This window comes from Branchiostoma lanceolatum, chromosome 1 (genome assembly GCF_035083965.1).
Source record: "Branchiostoma lanceolatum isolate klBraLanc5 chromosome 1, klBraLanc5.hap2, whole genome shotgun sequence".
Classification (NCBI taxonomy): Eukaryota; Metazoa; Chordata; class Leptocardii; order Amphioxiformes; family Branchiostomatidae; genus Branchiostoma; species Branchiostoma lanceolatum.
The window spans coordinates 32,649,377-32,673,578 of record NC_089722.1 but is presented as its reverse complement, the minus strand read 5'-3'; the positions used below and the strand labels follow the sequence as shown (position 1 = coordinate 32,673,578).

The 24,202-nt window shown below is 39.7% G+C and overlaps 1 protein-coding gene across 3 annotated transcripts in view; it reads right to left on the bottom strand.

Moving 5' to 3' along the window:
• The window catches only part of LOC136420315 (golgin subfamily A member 6-like protein 22), a 33,778-nt gene that overhangs the window by 5,921 nt on the left and 3,655 nt on the right, over nt 1-24,202 (bottom strand). Inside the window, exons 2-14 of one of the 3 annotated variants that reach the window (XM_066407164.1) lie at nt 20,213-20,261; nt 14,863-15,010; nt 14,107-14,146; nt 13,341-13,436; nt 12,440-12,556; nt 11,609-11,725; nt 10,766-10,885; nt 6,891-6,953; nt 6,194-6,325; nt 4,263-4,374; nt 2,854-2,947; nt 1,834-1,875; nt 139-261 (exon numbers count right to left, since the gene is read on the bottom strand). In XM_066407164.1, coding sequence (XP_066263261.1) covers nt 139-261; nt 1,834-1,875; nt 2,854-2,947; nt 4,263-4,374; nt 6,194-6,325; nt 6,891-6,953; nt 10,766-10,885; nt 11,609-11,725; nt 12,440-12,556; nt 13,341-13,436; nt 14,107-14,146; nt 14,863-15,010; nt 20,213-20,261 — 1,253 coding nt within the window. Of the gene's footprint in view, nt 1-138; nt 262-1,833; nt 1,876-2,853; nt 2,948-4,262; nt 4,375-6,193; nt 6,326-6,890; nt 6,954-10,765; nt 10,886-11,608; nt 11,726-12,439; nt 12,557-13,340; nt 13,437-14,106; nt 14,147-14,862; nt 15,011-15,202; nt 15,805-20,212; nt 20,262-24,202 lie in introns of those variants that run through there. The other 2 variants (XM_066407178.1, XM_066407170.1) reach the window with 2 other exon arrangements.

Genomic DNA, 24,202 nt, shown 5'->3' with positions numbered 1-24,202 from the left:
TAACCAGCTGCTGCTGCGCCGCGTGCCTACAGAGCTGGTGTGTTACACCGAATGGCGGTTATACCGGCTATATACAGATACTATTTAAAAAAAAAGAAAGATAAAAATGTACATCAAGCAATATAACTGTCCACTCACTCTATATCTGCTTGATCTCCACCCAAGGGAGGCATGTCCGGCTCCTCCCGTGCTCTTTTCTTCCCTCTCTCCGTGCCGGCACATCCAACATCGTCCTGGTCTCTGCGGCTCTCAAAGGAAAGTCTAAAAGTGTGACAGAAAACAAACCAAATCTCAATAACATCTGGTGTGCCGGAAGAAGAAATACCAAACTAAGGTGGATACGAGGAGGGCTGGACTGGTTGGACCGGAAAAGCAAGAACCGAGTCCACAAATAATACGAAAGTCACAGACCACTTATTTGGAACTGGAAGTCGGAACAACAAAAAAAATTTATTTAGATATCACAGTTCTCATTTAAGTTAACCACACACGTTATGCAGCCATGAGGTCGTGCTGAGTTACAGTGGATTCTGCATCATATGTTGCCCCATAAACTGGTCCAGGAGTAAATTTTCGCTCCAAATAAAGAATCAGCACTCAAACAAATTAGACATGGGACAAACAACATTTTTTTCTTTCTTGTACAACTGTAGTCAATCCATTTTTACAAGTCTGTGATGCATTTATAAGGACATGAACCTAGAGATCCAAGTATCGCAGGTTCTTGCCAAAGCTCGCAAGATTGCAATCATTAGCTATCTTGCTAGAGGGAGCTGCTAGCGGGTTACTTTCAAGATCTGTTTTCTTAATCAATTTTACTTGATATATTTCCGTCTCTGAAGTTTTTTTATAAAGGCAACTGGTTATATTTTGAGAAAATAAAAAGTGTTCTGAGTCATTAAAAAATGGGCATCGAAAATAAGTGCTCAACTACTAAATGTAACTGTAACATAATGTATCAACTAGACAGGATCAGGTCCAGGTTCAGGTCCGGACGTGGACCTAAACCTGGACTCAAACCCAATCAAGCTGAACCGGAATCCACCCTTAAAGGAGTCCTTAAGTCCAGAGGGGGGAGTTATTTTCCAATAGTTGATAATTTTAGAAACTAACACAGTATACGATAAGTACCCACTAGTCCAATGCACATCAAAAAGCATTCAGTATTCTACCGAATTCCCCAGGTGACCCTCTATTTTCTGATTGATTAAATCAAACAACCTCAGCCTATGGCTTATTACAATGTGCCTGACAAGGCCTGACAAAAGTTAGATTATAAAAAGAATGTCAGGGTGGTTAAGAAAAACTTGTCTTGCTTTGTGTTCTCTTATATCTTATATTATATTAACAATTGGCCTTCTTGTTCACATGCTTAACCCCCGTCATCTATGTCAAAAATACTCACCATTTAAGATGTATGTTTAAACATAGGGAATACATGGGTAGGGTCTGAAAGGGTTCAGTTTGTATCATAATAATTATTGTTTAAGAAAACATACCTTGTGTAATTCACCATAAGCAAAATTCTGTAAAAAGTCGGCTGATTATGTATTCATTCATAATCAAGTGGAAAATAACACTGTTCTGGAGTTTAGGACTCCTTTAAACCAAACACTTTTTCCAACTAGAGATGTCTTTTGGGTGAAAGCAGCCACAAACTAGACAACCTCTTAGTGGATCTATCTATTTATCTAGATCTACTAGACTGCTGTAAGCTAAATTTAAAAGCCTTGCTCGAATTAAAGTTAAGTCTACTGTACTTAGTGTAAGTTTTCCTATATGTTGTTGACACAAATAGCTATTACAACATGAAGCAGCAGAATATTTTATTACCTTTTGTTCAGAGATGTTGCTGCATCTTCAAGCGTGTGTTGTCTGGGGAAAACAGATTTAGTTAAGATACAACAGGAATTAAAGACAATTCTTATTATCCCCCTCCCATTAAGGAAAAAAAAGCAACTGTATTGCTGTTCTTCTAAGTTCTATCATTCTGTTCTTTACTTTTTTTTGTTATCTAAGTTACTGTTGATCAAATGCTTTTATCTTCTCTGCGAGTGCATAATATTCAACATAGTAAGCCTATTGGATTTTGATTCGTCTCCCTAAAATTTCTACTAAGAAGTCCTGTACACAGCTGACGTTCAGCACTTTCTTCAGCTCCTCCCAGAACCTGTATATGGCACTGCACAAGAAGTTACATATGATTGTAGATTCTTCATGCGACTTAAAATTTTTGAATGGTGTGGTGATTTGAACCAGGTTTACTAAAAAGATGGGTACATCATCATCATCATCGCTCCTCCTCTTAAGAGGTGTTACAGGTAGTAGTTTGCTCTCCAGAACTTCTTGACGTTCATTGCAAATAGGAGTTCTTGTCCTTCCAAATTAGTTTTAGTTTCTATGAGTGTTGTGATTGGTCGACCAATCCTTCTCTTTGCTTCCGGGTTCCAAAGCAGAAGCTTTCCCGCTGGTTCACTACTGCGTACCACGTGACCTGCGAGACTCAGTCGGCGACGTTTCACCACTGTGGTGACATTTGGCAATGATCCATATACATAACTGCTTGTTTGTAGCGTGCTTCCACCATGGTGTATTGTAAATCATGCGGAGCACCTTCGTGTAAGTGCAGTTGAGTTTTCTGGAGCGTGTCTATTCAAAACCCAAGATTCTGAGCCATATAGCAGAATTCCTTCTATTCATGCCTTAAACACTTTTGTCTTAGTAAGTTAGTTTTATTTCTTATCGTACATGTATCACTAAAAAGTCTATTCCTACATTTCGGCACTAATGCAAAGACCTGAGACACCTGAGTATTTCAAGACATTGAGATCAGCTGCTATGGTAAGCTCATACCTTTTGGCATCTTCGTGGCCCTTGTGTCGCTGTTCAAAACAGGATACTATGTCCCTCCACATAAAGTGGAGGGCACATAGTTTGTTCTCCATGTCTGTGTGAAAAAACAAGGAAAACTTATAAGAAATGTCTGAATCAGAGTTGTCATTTTTTGGTTATAAACATTATTTGGATATATACGTAATTCACTATACATAATCGTCATATTTACCAGGATTTATCTCAATGGACTTAAATAGCAAATTCAAGTATGTAATGACTTTGTGACAACCCCTGCATGGTATACATTGGAAAATTATATCAAAGAATGTCTAGACGTTAGAAAATCCTCCATTGAGTGGTAAATCCCATTGTCTTCCCATACTACTTATTTATTACATCATATTGTATTATAGATAGATCGATTGGTTAGCCTGATAGAATTTTATCTGAAAAGTATGTACCAGTTGATGCAATACTGTACTTTGTACCTTAAAGCTTGTACAATTTTTGTGCAATAAAAATCATTATTATTACTAAAGCATGTGAAAGTTCCCATTTATGCAAATTAGGACAGTGCTATGTGGTTCATGAGTCAGGCCTCGAAATTAACTTTTTCCCCTACTGTCCCAACATTGTCCCAAAAGTGGATTTCAACTGTCCCGAAAGTGTCCTGAAGTGTCCCAACCAGGGCCAAAGATATGAACTTAGTGTCGGGTCTGCATTCAGTTCCAGAGGTTCATGTTCAGGTTTGGACCTATACTCAAGTCAGGACCTGAGCCCAAGCCAATCTGTGTAAGAATATTTTTTTTTAGTTATATACAAAATTGTGTATTGTAAAATAGAAAATTGCGTGAAATATATACACTCAGTTATACACTCAGTAATAAACACAAGTTTCAACAAAGTTAACAACCAGAAATATTGTTAACAACCTGAAATAATGTATTTTAATAGGTTATAAAAGAAAAAGCATAATTCTGCAGAGTTTAAAGACTTCATTGATGCGATGGCTCTTGGGGAGGTAGAATAAATCCGAAAATGTTTGATTTCTAATCTTGCAGGGCAACTAAATCAAGTAAATGAGGTGTGACCATCCCTCTGCTGACCCCCTGTAAGGGGAGCAGACATGTGCCACAGCCTAGCTGGGACAGGCTTTCCTTTCACTATTCTGAGTGATAAATGATGATTGATTTTGAGAAGACTAGTACCACACCAAAAACAGTGGCTGGGACCAGTATACAGTTTCACAAGGGAGGAGCACAGTGGCACTCAGGAGCCCTGATTGTCCCAAATATGTCCCGAATTGATTATTGAGTTGTCCCAGGTCAAATTTTGGTGGCCCCGGGACATAGGGACATAGTTAACTTCGAGCCCTGATGAGTGTCAGCATGTCTTGCCGTCTGGATAGGTGAGGAATAAGTTTGTACCTTTGGCAGACAGACCTCTGTCGACCCCAGCTGACTTGCTGATGAGATCAGCACCTGTGGCCTGCAAGGTCTCGATCGCTGACAGGTGTTTCTCCAGTTCTGTGCGTAGCACCTGGGTTAGGTGACACAAACATACTATTTACTAAGGGCAGTCAGGACTACATTGTATCACTTTCAATGGCTTCTTTCTACCTGCTTCAGCTTTCAATCTTCAATTTCTGCTCTTTGGTGAAGGATTTCGGCCAAAGGCATTTTGCTTTGACACCAACTGTGCAAACTGCAGGATTGCTACCTTTTGTTTTCAAGAGAATTCACACACACACAAAAAAACTTTTCCGTAATGGTCCACTGTTTTTTTCACCCCAACCTGAACAATGCAGCTAAGCATTTTCTTTATCAGTCTCGTGCATTTTTGACTTCGCCAAGAAGTCTATGTTTTGACGCTTGTCTGTGTGTCTGTTAGTGAACAGAATAAGTCGAGAACGCCTGGATGGATTGTTGTCGTATTTGGTGTGTTGATGTGTATGTGGGAAATCTCAAGATGATTAGATTTTGGGCGAAGTACTTTGCATAATTAACGAGAAAAGTGTAAAAATGTGTATATTGCATCATCGGTCTCTGTACCAGGCAGCTGAGGGAGCTCAGGCTGACAGGCTGGTGACCCTGGGGTCATCTTCCAGAAGGCCTGGCTCCTGCCCTGCTGTCATGTGGAATTAATCTATACATATATATAAAGTCTGTTTCTTAGTTACAACACGCATTTCCCTCCAGAATTCTGTGGTACTCGTGATGGTAGGTCTACTTATTACCTTCATCAAGAAGCTTATCTTTTTATGCTTGTCTGTGTGTCTGTTAGTGAACATGATAAGTCGAGAATGCCTGGATGGATTGTTGTCGTATTTGGTGTCTTGGTGTGTATGTGGGAAATCTCAAGATGATTAGATTTTGGGCGAAGTACTTTGCATAATTAACGAGAAAAGTGTAGAAATGTGTTATATTGTATACTCAGTATGTGTTCTGGCTGAAGTATTTGATGAAGGGTGGATGTAATCTAAATATATATAGATATCAACTATGCAAATGAAGACCTCATTTGCATAATTAATGAGGAAATGCTATAACTCAAGATGGGCTTGATGGATGGTCATGATTTTTGGTATGTAGATAGCTTACGTGATGCTTTGTATGATTGGATGATAATTATGCAAATCAGATTCTTATTTTCATAATTAATGAGGCAATTTTAAAAACCCACTGTGTTCCATGATATGACTATTCAAATATGTGATATTTGTGACCGATGAAGATAGGAGTGTTGATAGATAGAAAATATGCAAATGTGGGCCTAAGTTGCATAATTAATGAGAAAGTACTATAATTCCATACTAGTAAATGATGGACGGCAATTTCATACTTGTGACATTTAGAAGTTGTGTGAATGTGAACACCATCGAATCAATTATGCTCATAAGAACCTCATTTGCATAACTGATATATGTTAGCATAACATTCTTTGTTAAGCTCATACTTTGGACACCTTATGTTATTTGGGTGAAGACTATCAACCGGTATGATTTATAATTGATGAGAAACACTCCTAATACGTCAGTCATATTTAGGTTAAAATCATTTGGCGAAGGTATGAGGTCGTAGAACTCTTGTTCCATATGCGCAGAGTGAAAGTTCAGGTCTGTGCTGTTTTTTTATTTTAATTTTGTTTCTTTTATGTATGTTTAAGCTTTGCGTTTTGTGTACGCCTTCATGTGTGTGTGTTTGACTTGATTCGTGAAAGTTTGTATTGAACTTTAAATACTGTTCCCAGGTCTAACCCTTTGTAATAGCCTTTGGCTAGTTGGGTAGCCCTCACCAGGCTGTACTTTTTATAGTCAAATCAAATCAAAATCAAGTCTGCATCCCTCTTCTGGACCTACCTCATCCTCAGAGATCTGTTTCTCTATCTCGTTGGTCTCTACAACAATTGGGGTTGGCGCACCCAGCTGGTCCTGCATCTTCTCCAGCTGTTCCAAGGTGGAATCCATTTTCTGGTGCCATTCGTCATGGAACTGTGTTGTGGGAGGGGGGCAGACTTTAGCAAAAGGATCATCAAACCTCAGGGTGTTATATGGAAGTGTGTGCATGTAGATGTGGTGTGATACAGACAGAAGGCAGGTATCTATGATACAAACTTTGAGTATACAACTTTGAAGAATGAGAAAGAAAAAAGAGCTCTTATCGATGCCTCTGTACAGCAGGCAAAACAATCCGCCACCGAGTCTGCAAGCTCTAAATGACATGTAAAAAACATTGCAAACAGAAATGGCGCTTTCCAGCTGTAAGCGCAGGACAACATCACCCACAATGCCGGGCTGACCTCGTGCACCGCTGAGCTGCCAAACTTGACCTTTTGATGTCATCACTTACGAACTTGTAAGTTTTCATCAGTTTGATGCTTGAGATCAGTTTGGCTGGCTAAAAGGAAATTTCCAAACAATATAAACACACGTTCATGCAGCCGTTAATCTTTTGGGTACGGATTCGTTTAGGGTACCCACTCGGAGCAATACATGAATGAGATCTTACACAAGTGTAACTCTCAGTATACAGAACTGGTGTTTGTTTAAAACTCACATTGCTCATTCGGAATTTCTCCTGCAGCACTCTGAACTGTTTGTTGCGCTCTGCCAACTGGACCTGCAGGAACAGAACTTGTCAGCAACAGTCTCAATCTCAGGAGCTGTGTTTATAGGAACCCCACTTCTGCACCCCGACCAATCAATCGCATTGAAACAGCCATGACCCGACAAACCACTTTCTAAGTTGCCTTAACGACTTAATCTGACAAAACAAACTCGCCAGTGAGATGCTCGCAGGTGTCAGCTTTCAAAAGATGCTTTTAGATGGACAATTTTGGCATGTTGGAAGTAATAGAAAGTATCCACGATATTTGATAACGCTTACAAAAAAATAGTTTCTATTATTTTTCTTTAAATGTTAAATCACAGAATCCGATGCTTTCTTTTGTTTAGTCAGATTAAGTTTAAGATTAAGATATATGTAAATAGGGAGCACACCCTAGTGTGAAAAAGCCAGTGGGAATGGCCCCTGCAACAATATGTAACTGTGTTTATTTGTGGATTTGTAAATGTGTAATGTAAATATGTTAATCATTTACGCATGTTCGAATAATGAAAAAATAATAATAATTAAAAAATGAATAAACAATAAAAGATTAAAATTAAAAAGAAAAAAAAAAGAAAAAGAAAAACTTAGAAAGTGATTTGTCGGGTCATGGCTGTTTCGAATCTGAGTTTCAATGCGATCGATTGGTCAGGGTGTTCTGGACCACACAGATCTCTTGGTTTGAATCAGGGCTAACTTCAGGACCCGTCCCTCCGTCCCAGGACAGAAATATTCATGTTGGGACTGAAAAACATTCAACCCTTTCCATCCCCAAAATATGAACATATTTCATGAGATAAAACTGATGACAATTTTTTAGCTTAAAATACTGTAAATACAGAAATTTCAGTTCAGCACCAAGGACAGTCTGTTGTTATAAACTCACCTGCAGGAATATATGAATGAACTTTATTGCTCGACAATTGTACATGGCACAATGTATGGCAATGATAACAAGAAAAAAAAAAAAAAAAAAAACAATACAATGAATACTAAACTAGTCTATTCTATTCTATTTTGAGAGCTATTCCTACAAGGCTATGTACATAAATGGCGCACTGATATGTTAAACGTTTCTGTTTGTTACAATATATTCTCTCTTTTGTAAAGCGCTACATATGTATTGACCTAAGTGCTTAGATATGGTATCGGGGCATGACATAAGTAGATTAAAAATTTCTGTGTTTGCCTTTGGTAAGGGCTTGCTGGTTGTACATGAGATCGTTTCCATTAACTTTCGTCTATCTACAGTATATGCGGGGCATGTCATTAGGAAGTGATACTCGTCTTCAACATTGTCTTGACATGAAGGGCATCGTCTCTGGTTGGCTGGTATATTACGATAACGGCCTTTTTCTATTTCCAAGCAGTGAGAACTGATTCTTAATTTAGTTATGTTAACTATAAAGGATTTATTATGAATTGATGAAAGGTATTTTTCCAATGTAAAGTCAGTCTTGACTTGAGAATACGTTTTTAGTTAATTGCAGCTCCTTATTTCTTGTCGCCAACCAGAGAGAAACGTATCCTTCAAACGTTCTTTGAATATGTTACCAAAATGTTTAGCATCAACCGCAGGGTTTAGCCAAACATTTTGGAAACCATGTCTACACAAAATATCTTGAACATGAACAATCCAGTCTAGCTCTTGTTCTACTGCAGTATCATACGCTTTCTTGACAATTCTATCATTGGGTAAGCTATGTAGTCTAAGCCAGTATCTAATAAGTTGTGTTTGTGTGTCAATATATAATGGAAACATTCCCAGTTCTCCTCTTATTGCGGCGTTTACAGATTTTCTTGGGACACAGAGTAGCATTTTGCAGTAGTTGAGAATTACATATTCCAAGTCAGGTATTTCATAAGACGCTGTAGGTTGCTCTAATATGATATTTCGATTAGCTAACATTTTTGAGTTGTATAGAATATGTAACTTGTCATTGTATTTCTTGAAACGAACAAGAACAGGGCGACTTGCTAACATATTATCAGATTTCTTCCCAGTACGGGCAACCTTGAGAATAATATCATTTATATTTGTTCCTAACATAGGAGACAGAATGTTGCATACAGTTTCCCTAATGTTTTCATATGTACCGAGGTAACTTTTTTTTTCATTGACCATATTTCATTAAGTCTCAGAATGGGGCATGCTATGTTGTAATGGATCAATTCTTTAGCTGAGTGGTCAGTTCAGCACCAAGGACAGTCTGGTATACTAGTGTACTAGTGTACAATAGTGTACTTGTATACTAGTGTACAATTATAGTACCTTTACCCTATAGCGTACAAAAATATCTTAAGTGGACTGTTGCACCCACAGTCAAAAATTAGTAGATGCACAGCTCCAATTTTGGGTGCACAAAGATGCACATGCACCCACTATTTCGAGCCCTTTCCATATGTCATGCAACTTTGGCCTAGTGACAGCAGTAATGATTTACAAGGGCAATAATGCAATAAAACATACAATTTTCATAAACCTATTGTTATCATTATAATAGCATTTAAGCCATTTGTGCAATTCCAATATCAGTACCACAGCATTTCTGAGTGGTGTTGACAATATCAGTGTTGCATACATGAGAAATAAAGTCACCCAGGTATTACAACAGGTGAGTTAAATATATTTTTCAAATTGCATGTAAAATATATGCCAATATGCAATTTTACATGTAACAGGAAAAAAATATTTCTAACACACATATGCCATGGGTTCAGGTTTGGACTATAAGTCCAAACCAGAACCTGAACCTCTGGACCTAAATCCGGACCTGAACCTGAACACGGGTTTAGGTACACAGCACTACCTGGACCATACAGTTTCTGAGAGATCTGACAAGACCAGAATCACATATTTGAAAAAAAGGGACCCCGGTATTTCTGCAGGACCTGGTGTGAGTTTATAACAACAGACTGTCCTGGGTGCTGAACTGACCACTCGGCTAAAAGGTTGATTCATTACAACATAGCATGCCCCATTCTGAGACTTTGTTAAATATGGTACATAATTCTACTTCTCGCGTCTGAATTCTACCTCGTTTACGAACACGACCACTGTCAGCTCCGCAACTGACGTCAAGCGCTACAAGACGTCCATCTCCGTGAGTTAATTCTACCCCTGGGACCTCAAACTTCTTGTCCCACGTGTGGAACAGCCTCCCGTAGGACATTGTGAACCTCAAGCCCTCAAAGAACCCCAAACGTAAAGTAAACGCCCACCTCAGCGCCACTCGTCAGCGCCCTGTATAATGAACATTATTCTTTCTTTTCTATGCCTTTCTTTTCTATCAGCTGAAAGTTTATGATTCATACAATTTACTTTCTTCAGAAAATTTGCCAAGTTGCTTAGTACATGTACATACATTTCATGGGTAATAAACACAGGAAAGCACACTCAATCATATATTTTCCACAATGATTCCAAACAATCTACTCTAACCCATAGAGCCTATGCCTTTAATGCCCACAGTCTTGATGCTGACCATTCTGGCATGTTGGGAAAGTCGTGTTAAGTGCCTTTCCTAAGGGCACAAGATCGGTGACACTGCAGGATTCGAACCCGGGACCACTTGGTTCTGAGCGAAACACACTGCCATTGCGCCACACGACCCCACGCAGTTCTGTTGCTAATGCTTAGGTTCTAGCATAAAAAAAAGCTTACTGGCCGATCGTGGTAGGGTATTTTTGCCAGAATTGGTAGTACCAAGCTCCACAAACACTTAATTTGTGCGTAAAGTTGGCATTAAAACCGTGAATTTATTATCTTTCTTCGTAACCTGCAAGTAAAGAAATGCATTATGTCAGTAAACAGGTACACTAACCTGTAACTCTTTGTTCCTCTTCTCTAAGACCTGGATGTAGTGTGCCTGCTCCTGTCGTACCTGCTCTGCTTCCAGCAGTCGCTCTTCCACCTCTGGAGACAAGTCGTTCTTCTCTCTCACCTGTGGGATCATCATCATCATCATTCACAGGTGTTATCACTCCTTTTGAGAAACCCCTCCCTTGTCAGACTCCAGGCTTAATATTATTCCTCTGTCTAGCAGTTCTCCAGGGACAGGCTTTTTAGCGAATGCCCACAAACGCCCACTCTGGCGAAGTCCGCGATGCACAAATCTAATTTTTTTTGCTCAGAATATGTTCAGGTTGTGCTCCTATTAATTAATCCTGAGTTTCAAGTCAATCCATCGATCAGAAGTTAAATAAAGCGAACTTGAAGATTCTTACCTGGCTTTTTAGTAATGCCCAGCAAAAAATGGCTTTTTAGCGAATGCCCAATATATCAGCCAAAATATCGGCTATCGTGACACGGGCGCTAAATCTTACACCATAAACATGTTCGACAGGTTGTCCCCTGAATGTGTACTCAGTTTCCGTAATGTACGCGCCTGTAAAGTCACTTTATTTTACAAAATACATGACGCGGGCCGTGGCGCGTATATTGGGTACAGGCCGCTGGTAACCTGTCCCAAATATGCAAATGAGTCGCCATATTGGTTTTTTGCGTCCGGGGCCGTGGATTCCCATGCCGTGTATTTACAGGCGTGTACAGCACGGAAACTGAGTACACATTCAGGGCATTCGCTAAAAAGCCGATGCGGCGGTTCTTCGCCATGTAGAGCCCAGGGATCAATCTCTATCTTCTTTCTCTTTAACTACACACTAACCTGTAACTCTTTGTTCCTCGTCTCTAACGTCTGGATGTGTGCCTGCTCCTGTTGTACCCGCTCTGCTTCCTGCAGTCGCTCTTCCACCTCTGGAGACAAGTCGTTCTTCTCTCTCACCTGTGGGATCATCATCATCATCATTCACAGGTGTTATCACTCCTTTTGAGAAACCCCTCCCTTGTCAGACTCCAGGCTTTCCTCTGTCTAGCGGTTCTTGGGACAGGCTTTTTAGCGAATGCCCACAAACGCCCACTCTGGCGAAGTCCGCGCTGCACGAATCTAATTTTTTTTGCTCAGAATAAGTTCAGGTTGTGCTCCCATTAATTAATCCTGAGTTTCAAGTCAATCCATCGATCCGAAGTTAAATAAAGCGAACTTGAAGATTCTTACCTGGCTTTTTAGCGAATGCCCAGCAAAAAATGGCTTTTTAGCGAATGCCCAATATATCAGCCAAAATATCGGCCATAGTGACACGGGCGCTAAATCTTACACCATAAACATGTTCGACAGGTTGTCCCCTGAATGTGTACTCAGTTTCCATGCTGTACGCGCCTGTAAAGTCACTTTATTTTACGAAATACACGGCGCGGGCCGCGGCGCGTATATTGGGCGCAGGCCGCTGTTAACCTGTCCCAAATATGCAAATGAGTCGCCATATAGGATTTTTGCTCCCAGGGCCGTGGATTCCCACGCCGTGTATTTACAGGCGTGTACAGCACGGAAACTGAGTACACATTCAGGGCATTCGCCAAAAAGCCGATGCGGCGGTTCTTGGCCATGAAGAGCCCAGGGATCAATCTCTATCTTCTTTGTCTTTTACTATACACTAACCTGTAACTCTTTGTTCCTCGTCTCTAACGTCTGGATGTGTGCCTGCTCCTGTTGCACCCGCTCTGCTTCCTGCAGTCGCTCTTCCACCTCTGGAGACAAGTCGTTCTTCTCTCTCACCTGTGGGATCAATCTCTATCTTAGTAATGGTTTTTATTGAGAACACAAATTCTTATCACTACGGTCGTAGCCCAAAGGCTAGATTGAGGTCGTGATATTACAATGAGTGAGTGTTAGCAATAAAACAAAGCGAACGTTGGCAGGTATACAAAGTCAACGGATCCTACAGTAAAGAGCGGACCTTACAGTGCGGAGTCCCACAAGTTAAGGAAGCTGTATTGGACCACAGTTATACAACATCTACGTAAACGACATGGAAAAGGTCACAGAAAACGGTGAGATTGACGAATACACAGATGACAGTACGGTTCATGCAGCAGGTCACACTGTGCATGACATCAGAACAAAAACTGAAGCCGACTTAGAAAACGTTGCAAAATGGTCTGACAACAACTTGCTCAAATTGAACAACGGGAAAACAAAATCCATGCTAGTGGGAAGTAGCAAGCAGATTGGGAAAGCGCCATCACTAGATCTAGAGCTCCGGAGACAACAGTTGGAGCATTGTAGTCAAAAAGTGCAACACGGGCATGAGTCAACTAAACAGAATAAGGAAAACAAACTACCTCGTAGGTTAAGAAAAGATCTGGCACATTTATTATTATCTTAAACCCTCAGGTACTCTCACATTTGGATTATTGCTCTCCTACACGTGTTGGGAAATACAACAGCTAAAAACATCAAACGGCTACAGGTCGTGCAGAACAGGGCAGCGAGACTAGTCCTTGAATGTGATGCCAGAACAGACAGTGCAACAATGTGACACATCTTGGGCTCAGGTTACCTGTTGGCGAGAGAATCCAGTGTGGGGAGGGGTGATCATGACAACGGAATCGTTCATGTAGTCTGGAAGGGCCAGGCTGCTTGGTGTGTCTCCTGTCTAGAGGGAGAGAGAGGGGGTAGTTAATGTCAGGAGCAACAATCAATGTATCAAAGTTTTGCTACATTCCCTGGCTTATACTAAAATGCTGAAAACTCACTTTTCAGTCAGAAAATAGTCGGTATCAAACAATGGCAGGAGCATCAAACTCAGTGTAACATTGGGGATTAACCGTCACTAACTGACCAGTCTAACTGGTCCGAACCTTTTAGCCTAGTATATAGTGGTTAGCACATTGATTTCCCAAGCCGTGTAGATCGGGATTGGCGCAGGTTCTAATCCCGGGAGCGGCGTACTTGCCCCTTTGGGTTTTTACACATACTGCCGAAAACGAATGCAGAGAAGGGAAGATTTCTGTACCGCATGTCACACCTCTGGAACAGGACAATTGTTGCATGAACTTGATATTCTTCTGTTATGTTTGAACTTTTTTATCCAGTTATATCATGTATTGTGGGATAGTATTGTGTGATGATGTATTGATGTGTATTTGTATTTGTTTACGGACCACAGGAAGAATAGCTGCATTCATACTGTAAGCTAACTGTGGATCCGAAATAAAGTCAAAGTCAAGTCATTAGAGAAGATATAAAGACAATTTTCAAGGCTGGTCTGTCTTAGTTTACGATTATATAAAAGATACTAAATAACTTGATAAATTTCTTCTTACCTGCTCCAATTGCTGGAGGGAATCTACATGTACTCTGGACCTGCAAGGTGAAAGAAATGACAGATTTGATATTGAGTGTTGCTGTCATGTTTTTTTATTAACTTTGAGCTTAGATCGGCAATTAGCAAAATTAGAATAAGCGCCCACCCTCTTGAAATTGAGAAAGGGCGGTACAAAAAGTTACCTGTGGGGGAAAGATTATGTAACTACTGTATGTCAAAAGCGGTGGAAGACGAAATACATTTTATCTCAAACTGCCCCTTCAATGATAGGGAAAGAAAATAGCTTTTTAAAGAAGCCTCCAAAACTTCAAAACATTTACTGACGAAAATAAAACTAGAACCTTGTTAACCTCCCCAAACCCACTCATTACAAAGAAAGTGGGACACTTCATCTTCCACTGCTTCCAAAAAAGAAGTCAAACCCAACTCACACTATCTGTACAGTATACTCTTGCAATGTATTGTTTCATGTTGCAATTAGCCCTCGGGCAAGAACTTGCTAATAAAAATTAATTAACAAATAGGAATTCAATCTTTTTCATCTTGAATCTTCACTTAATTTTCACATATCAATTGCAAAACCCATGCTTCACTTCACTATGGCATATTTATTTCTGTCATTCCTCTTATATATACAAAGTCATGCACTTTCAAGGTCAAGCTGATAAAAAGATGCTTGCGGTTACTTTTAAATCTGACCTGTATGTGTGCATGTGTTTTTGGGTGTGTGCATTAGAAGTGTATTGTAACATACTGTACACGTCTCCTCTCGCCTTGCCTTCTGCTTGGCCGCCCGCGCAATGGTCTACGGGGGGTAGCACTGAAGACACTGCCCCATGGGTCTGTGGGATCCTGTGGGGGGGTCTGAGAGGTCTGACTCTGAGACTGACCATCGCGATCGTCTGCAAATACAACATTCAAAGGACTCTGAGATTCTTACTCCAATATACAGTGCAAATTAAAGGGTATAAGACACCAATAAAAGAATTTCCTGAAATTACATAAAACAAAATACTATTGTTTGATAACAGAAATTTTCACAGCATATTCATACTTCGGATGTTATTGAACATCGAACCATGAAAACATCATACCTCCAGCTTTTGATTCTTCCCACGGGGTAATTACATTAATCAGTGACTTACCTGCTCATGACGTCACGAGAACATGGCAGCTGATTTGGAACTTTGCACAACGGCTCAGAAAGAACGTTATTTTTACAAGAAAACGAAATAGATATTGTTATGTCATTTAATTAAATGTTGTCACCATAATTAATCACTGTTTGATTATTAGATAATGTTTTTCGCAAGCCGTTGTGTAAAGTTTCGAACCGGCTGCCGTGTTCCTTGTGACGTCATGAGCAGGTACATGTATAAGTAGGTATTCCAACGCTACCGCGAAAATCGTCTACCGCATGGCGATCGGTAAATTTTCTACCATCTTCCCACACCCGCGGTACAAAAACTATTCGTTTTTACAGGCAAAGTCACTTTCTCTTTCTTGTGATGCGCCAGAAATTTGCCGATGAAAACGGCGCGGCGTAGCGCGCGCGGCCTTGATTCAAAAACATGGCCAATTTCTCTTCCGCCTGCACAGAATGTGACCCTGAGTTCATGGCGCAATCGCATCGCCGTCTTAGACCGCAGCAGAATGAAAATGGCGCCATTGGAAAGAGCAGATTACGAGCTTTAAATCGGTACCCGGAACAAAATTTTGATTTTTTGAGCAGTAAAAGTCGATTTTAAAAAACTCATCGATCTTTAATGATAAAATTTACCACCTAAATTTAATTTTTTCTTCTTGTTCTTGGTGTCAAATTGACGGCAAGAAACAGGGCTACGTTTTGATGTAATCAACATGTTTATATCATGCACACCGGCGAAGCGGGAGCTACTTATCCCGATGGGGGTGGCCCTGTGATTGGATGGTCGCGCCGCGCGATCCTGACGCGCGAAATTTGGACCTCTGCGTTCCTCAGAAACAGAAGATTTGTGACTGAAGGGGCACAACCAAATCCTTTCTGATGCTTTGAAGCAAGAAATTCCAGGTAAAATATTTTGCAGTATTTTTCATTTATAGGGTTGATAAAATTTATTAATTTTTATTTTATTTATGCCTGCCTGAATGTGTGCATGTTTTTTTTGTAGGGCAATGCCAGCAATGTTCAAAAGCAATTGTTTTAGGCATGAAAACAATGAATAACATTACAACTTTAGAGCAGTTTATTTCTTTGTTATTGTGCTATTGGCTATGTGAATCATTGTTTGCCTTGTTCCAAGTCTAAAATACCATTGTGTATTTTGCAACTTGTTGAACTTGAGGCACCGTGGGCCCCCGGTTAGGGGTCAGCCGGGGAACCTATGCCCAATTTTCCTGAAAATCTTACTAGACAGTGTTCAAGTTTGTCTCTTTTTGATGAAATATTATTCTGCTTGCCTTGTTCCAAGTCTAAAATACCATTGTGTATTTTGCAACTTGTTGAACTTGAGGCACCGTGGGCCCCCGGTTAGGGGTCAGCCGGGGAACCTATGCCCAATTTTTTCCCAAAACTCTGACTTTATATGATATTGAACTTTATCGTTCTTATGAACGAATGCTAATTGCCACAAGTAGATAATAATCACCCTTTGGACTTCACAGGATCACTGAGAGTTACATTAAATGCTATTTAGGAAGTTATAAATTGCCAAGTTGAAAGAAAGTATTCAGGGATGACATTCATCGCTTACGATTAAAAAAAAAAGAGTCATGACTGCCAGCATGCAGAAGAATCAATGGTTCTTTTCTCCTTGTGAGGTGAAACACTGTTCTTCTTGTTGAGTCTGGTACAGCGACATCCATGACAATCCCACGTGGTACCCAGATGCAGTCGTTGAAGATGGAATACAAACTGTCTCACTCACATTCTTCAGTTATAGTCATTTATCTACATAATCTATTCATTACGCGAAATGTCCTTGTTGCTGTATCAGAGAGTGAGTCAGTAAGTGAGTCAGTGTATCATGTAGCCTTTGTTCACATATGATATGTGCCAGTCTGATTCTTTCTTCACAATCTTAAGAAAGAAAATTGATATAAATGCAAATCAGTATAGTGATGTTAACAGTCTAAATATTTGTTTTTCAGGAGGAATACACCACCTTCCTGATGTGTCAGACATAAGATTTACAGCAGAGAAGAAATTAGTAATACATGACCATGTAGTATCTACTGAAAAATGTACTAACCCACTTAGGAGTGGGAGATGTTGAATGGTGGAGGACAAAGGTATGGTTGGTTAGTTAACAGTTTAGTTATGCCACCAGTTCAATTAAGACTTAGTGTTTAAACAGAGGAAAACAATGAAATTATGAATGAAAAGATATAACAGTTGCTAAATGTATGTGTTTAGCAATTACATTGTAGCTTATAGTTATACATTGTTGTTGTGACTGAACTCTATTGCAATGATGATGATGTCCACTTCTGAAAACATTAATGTTGATGATAGCCATGGATGAGTAGCCATGTTCTGTAATGTGTACATGGGACTGTCATGATCATCTAACCATGAAAAGGATGAAAAGTAAGCTGGTGGTTGCAGTAAGAAGTTGTGTACATTGCATTCTATGGATGAACGGAAATATACCTGCAAAAAAATCATAGAAATCTGTGTACAATTTGTATACTTACTGAAGACAGCCTCTGACCTTGAAAAACGTTGACCTTGTCATAATAAGTGCAATATTTACATGAGCTATAGTACAAACATCTGTCATATATTGTGTAAGTGTAAAGTTGCAAGTTGTGGTGATGTGATGATGCAATGTATCGTCTACTAATATCAAGTGACATATTCACAGTACGCAAATTCTATATTTGACCTTGACAAAGTTGACCTTGTTATTAAGGTTGTTAACATTGTCAACATTCTATGGATATAGCATATTTGTGAGTAATAAAACATAATGCTGTGTATTGTGGAAAGCCGTGAAGTATGATACTTTGTCGTGCTAGCTACTGCATGTACTGTACTGATAACGGGGGGGGTCCATAGTCCGGTAAGGTCCATAGTCCGGTAAGGTTTTAAAAATCATTGTTGCGGAGATATGCATGGGTAGCTGCATATGATAAGTACACCTAGTTATGGACTACACCTTCATGTAAATCACCACGAAGTTAGTGTATGTGTTGAAGTTGGTAAGCCCCAACGGATAACAAAAATTGCACATGTTTGACGCCTTCCGTGCGGGTTGACGAGCGAACGCATCGAGAACATGCCCTTCGAAACTCTTTAATTGTTCATTGTAGAAGACAACATGTAAAAAGATACCACCACATATAGGAAGGACATTCATTAGACTTTCTCTTAAAACAAACCTATATACCATCTTTGCCTTTAAAGTTGGATAATCGGAGTTAAAATGACGCCGCAGTGTTCATCCTGTCGCTCCGCCATCTTTACCAATGACGTATGACGGCAGCCAAAAGAGGTGCCTAACACAATTAAATTAGTCAACCCGCCGGTAGAGCGCCGACCATTCCAGAAAACTGAACCCTACCGACTGAAAAAATCCCATAGATATTGCTGCTATCAATGACAAGGTTGAAAAGACCATCAATGAAGCCAAAAGCGTAAAGGCATACGATCGCAGGCAACGTAAACAATGTCTCGCCATTTTTGTTTTCGGCGGCAGGTTGATCTCACCGTGACAAGGGAAATTTCTATCTCACCGTATTTGAACAATTACTGTTATACAAAATATGGCACATATTTGCGATACAAAATGATATTGCAAGGCTTTAGTGTAATTCTATTTACATGGGATACTTAAACATCCACAGTAATGACCTGCTTGTCACCTTACCGGAGTTTGGACCCCCTTTTTGTGTTAGAACGTTCCACTAGAATGCAAACCCCAAAACTGCCGTGACTTTTGTGCGTAATAAAACAAAGTGCGGAGCGCTACTGTTTAAATGAAAACTATGTATGTGTAGCTTTAATCACAGTTATATGCTTGTTACAAGATCTAAGCTTGTTTTTGGTGGGTTCAGGGCAAACTGTACGATGATAAAAGACATGCGCATTCACTTAGAACAGTTACCGGACTATGGACACCCCCCGTTAATACTGGCTAAACATCAATGGGTCCGTAACCAAAAATGTGGATTTTTGACCCCAAGTAAATCATTTTGTGAGGAATTACAGGTGAGGTGGCTAATATTGTGTGAGAGAACATCTATGGGTGTTGCTATCTTTAAAATATCGGAAGACAGGGGTGTTCCTATAAAAAAATACAGGTGAGTGAACTTTGAAGGATTTTTCCTTCTCTTGAGGTCAAAGGTCACGGTACCGCCTGTAAAATTTATCATGAAAGGCATATTTTCACCCTGTATAAGATTATAATAAAACGACATGAAAGTCCAGAACCCTGTAGGATTATTCTATGTAGTACATATTACCAATAAATAACATAAAGTAAGCTTTGCAGCATTTACTTACCTTTCTATTACCTTTTAAAAAAGGTAAATTATTCATTTTCACAGTTAATTCCCACGGCCGGCCTTTCTGAGGGCCGATTTTGGGAACTTCGTGGAGCCATATCTCGGCAACCGCTCAACATATTGACTTCATTTAAAAAGCATTTTATTTCATTTGATTAGCTCTTTCAGGAAAAGTAAATATCATCAGTGTATCATGTTTTTAAAATTTTGGTTGGAATACCTAGTATAAGCCACTGATTAATGTAATCACCTGGTGAGAAGATCAGATAAGAATAAAGAGCTGGATCCATGGAAGTATGGTTTCTGATGGTTCAATGTTAGATAACATCAGAAGGGTGTGTATTTGTTCTAAGCGTTTATATTCCTTCAATGATGCTATTCCTATTTCAGATAATAAGAAAATGTTGTATTTTGGTGTCTTATTATATGTCCTTTAAAGTTTCCATTGTATCGCCATGTTAAAGTGTTTACTCATGTAAAGGTGTATTTCGAGCCCTGATAAAGGATTATAATGATAATGATGATAATAATGTAATCAAATATGTTGATATTACCACTTATCATCTTCAGAAAAAGGCAATTAAAAAGCTAAGCAGCTGAAAAAAAATATTTCGCACCTGTCTGCGCACGACTCCACCAGTCCGCTACTTTTCGGAGGATTCCGGACTACAAGAAAAAAAAAACCATAAATCAGTAAAGTAATCATTCAAGCACAAAACTTAGACACTAACAAAAAACAATTCTAACTGAAATTACAATCATAATTTTTTATCACAAGTAAACCAATAACTATTCAATTTATGTGGTTGTAAATTACTGCAGGGCTCAAATTTCATTATCATATTGCCAGATGTCATTGATCAATCAGAAGTCTGTGCCTGAAAGTTGGATGCGTAGACCTCCTTTCCTGTTGAGGGCAGGATTGTACATTCTCATATATTACTTCTCTAACTTCTCGTTCAAACCGGACGTTTTCCATGCAGCGCTCGTGAGTGCGACTCGCACACAATATGTATGCGACCATTTTTTTGAGAATGCGACTAGATTTAAAATCACGGTCGCACGGTGCGACAATGAAAAATTAAGGACTGCGCCAGGATAATGGCTGCAGAACTAAGCGGTAAGCTGAAAATATTTAGGTATTCCAACCCTACCGCGAAAATCGTCGGTGAATTTTCTATCATGTTCCCACGCCCGCGGTACAAAAACTATCCATTCCTAGTGGCAAAATTACCCATAGAAATAAAGGATATAAGTTTCGCTCCTTTTTGATGTATTTGTTTGATTTGTAAAATGTTTCAAACGCCAGAAATTGCCGATGAACGTGAGCGCTAGCGGCCGTGCGCTTCTGGAGGGCCGCCATGATGTTTTTAGACCGCAGCAGAATGACAAGCCTGTTTCCTGCGCTCATGTTTACACCTGTTCAATCGATGATTTTTTTCGATCAAAAATCAATGAATCAATTCAAGTGGAGTTTTATCCCGAAAAATATTAAATTTTCTTTTTGTTACCGGTATCATTTCACAGCTCATGATCTGGCCGTCCTTATGGTGCTAGAGTTTCATTCTGCTGCGGTCTATAATGCATAGCAAGGCTTTCTCCATGCGGTCGGCCTGTCATTGGATGGCGGCGCCGCGCGGTCTGACGCGCGAAATTTGAACTGCGCGTTTCAAAGGAACCGAAGATGTTGACTGGGCCGGCACAAACAGATAATTTTGGATACTATTGACCAAGAATTTCAAGGATATTTAAGTATTTTGGATGGTTTGTAGACAGCGGGTGGGGGTTAAAAAAATGCCTGTAAAAATGTTGAACTTGATGCCAGCAGTGAAGTTTCAAATTATGGAATTTGACTTTATTTGTTTTGGTCATGAAACCAATAGATAAGTTTTAGAGTTATCTATATATTTAACATTCAGTGTTATGTGAATCATTACTTGCCTTGTTCCAAGTAAAAAATACCATTGTGTATTTTTAAACTTGTTGAACTTGAGGCACCGTGGCCCCCGGATAGGAGCCAGCCGTGGAACCTATGCCCAATTTTTTTGAAAATCCCATTATATCACTAAAGCTTATGTCATTTTTAATGTCATCGCAAATGGTCATGTGAATCATCACTTGCCTTGTTCCAAGTTGAAAATACCATTGTGTATTTTTTTACTTGTTGAACTTGAGGCACCTTGGCCTCCGGATAGGGGCCAGCCGGGTAACCTATGCCCAATTTTTTCTAAAAATCTGTCATACTAGTATCATTTAGCATGTAGGAAGGTATTGAATGCATTGGATTGTCAAATGTAGGCTTGTATGATCTATTCAAATACTTTATTCCTGGTTGTTAACATTGATTAATACTATTAATAGGAGTATTACTTGGTATGGCCAAGACTTTTGCTTCTTCTTCCAACTTTTTGTAGTGGTGCTCCTAACTTTTTGCTGGTGCTCCTAACTTTTTTGAGTTAGGAGCACAGTGCTCCTAGGTCTAAAAGTTAGTCTGGAGCCCTGCCATGTACTACGGGCCCGATGCTTGACAGTTCTCCCTGAACTCCCAACGCACTTACCTGCGTTTACGGGTCTACGAGCAACTCTAGAAACCCAAGTCAATCCTAAACAGGGCTTAATACGCCACAAATCAATAGAAAACAGCATCGGGCCCGCCATTTTGCTTCAAATGCAAGGAGAATGACGCAACGGGAAACACGCAGCTTGATTGGTGCATTTATACTCACATGACTGGGCCTGACCAATCAAGCTGCATGGTTCCCGTAAACGCAGGTAATATATAAGTGCATTGGGAGTTCTCCAGGGTCAGAACAAGCATTGGGCCCGTCGTCCAAGGAAAACGGCCAGACTCACACGAACTGGATTTTTACTATACTCTCACCTCTCAAATAGAAGTACCCCCTGGAATAGAAGTACCCCCCGGACAAATTTTCAAAATGTAATATAAGTACCCCCTGGAATAAAAGTACCCCCCGGAAAATTTCAAAAATCGACAGTCGAGGCTAGGTAAACTGTGTCCATACATGTACAACTGTCACTGTCAGAGGGAAATAAGATAATAAGCAGGTAGGTAAGTTATATTTAGTCAATTATGCCATATGATACCTATTAAGTATATAGATATTGAACAGAATAACTGTCCATAGCTTGTTCAAATCATGATGATCTTCCTCGCCTCTTCGTAAAATATAATAGTAATATTGAAAAATTGGGCATAAGTTCCCCACTATGAACCCTAACCGGGGGCCACGGTGCTTTCAAATTCAACAAGTGAAAATGTACATGATACATGCTTTTTCTACTTGGAACTTGAAGCAAGTGATCAAAGAAAATTGTTATATCATTTTATTATGACTGACAATCAGTGACATACATGTATAACAAAAATCATCAGAGTACTTTTAAAAGTTAAATGTACCTGATCATATTTTCTAAAGACATCAACCACAAAAAAACACAAATATGAACACAGTCCTTCCACAGAAGAAATATGTCTATAAACTTTTGCTCCATAGCGTCGAAAACAAAGTGAGACGCTCGGATTTCGAGTTCCCGCGGTAAATCCCACAATATTGAATAGAGATCGACTGTAAAAGTAGCTCAACGTCACAGACCGCACATACTAAGAAGTTACCCATTACGTGTTGACACTAGAAACCCGCGATGAACCGCCAAAATTGGGAAAATCTTACGATTATTTAAAAAAAATGAACCCTCTGAAAATAAATATGGCGCTGTGTGTCTATCGTTGCCCAAAAATTATAATATTTCCATGCGTTTACGGTATCATTTGAAAGCTCGGTATCCGCACTACGCAATATGCTGCTAGTTTTACTGTCGCCATGCCTGAGAGTGGCGGCCATGTTTCGCGATTTCGCGCTGTTGTTAACCGAATAATATCGGACATATTTCTGCCGTTTTAGAGATTTTGTGGCCTCAAAACACATATCACAAGGGAAGTTAAGTTATGATTGTTGTTTTAACGTGTTACATGTCTTCTGCGAACAAATAATTCTTCCGCCGCGCTGCCGATACTACGGATATAGTGGCCAGGAAATAATTTATTATTCCCTGTGTAGGCGAGCACCCCTAGTACTCCACACGTTTTTGATCAGCGTGCTTTGGTTTACAGAGACTATCAGAGTTATTTTTATGAAAATTGTATTTTAAAATGTCAATGTCGCGTCTTATTTTCCGGTTTACTTTGTAGCGTCATAGCGATATCGACCGATATGTTACGAGTGGCGCCAGGATACTTTTCACAAGGCCGTCAAAGCGGCGAGAAAATCAACGCCGGTAGGCCGAAAAATAGCGAATTACGAGCAAAAATACCGGGGAAATATGGGCAGAAAAACCTTAACTTACGATTTTAGAGGGATTCCTGGTTTGCAAAGCCTCAATTTTTCAAAAAATAATAAACGTACCGTCTAGAATAAGAACGTACAGGGTCGAACTATTGGCGAAAAAAAATAAACGTACCGGTACGTTTATTTTAGAGGTGAGAGTAATGTAGTGCCCCACGACTTTAGAAGAAGGGATTAAGTGTATAAAATATCAAGCAAAAAAGTCCTTCGCTACGGCTATCAGGGTACATACTGTGACGAGAG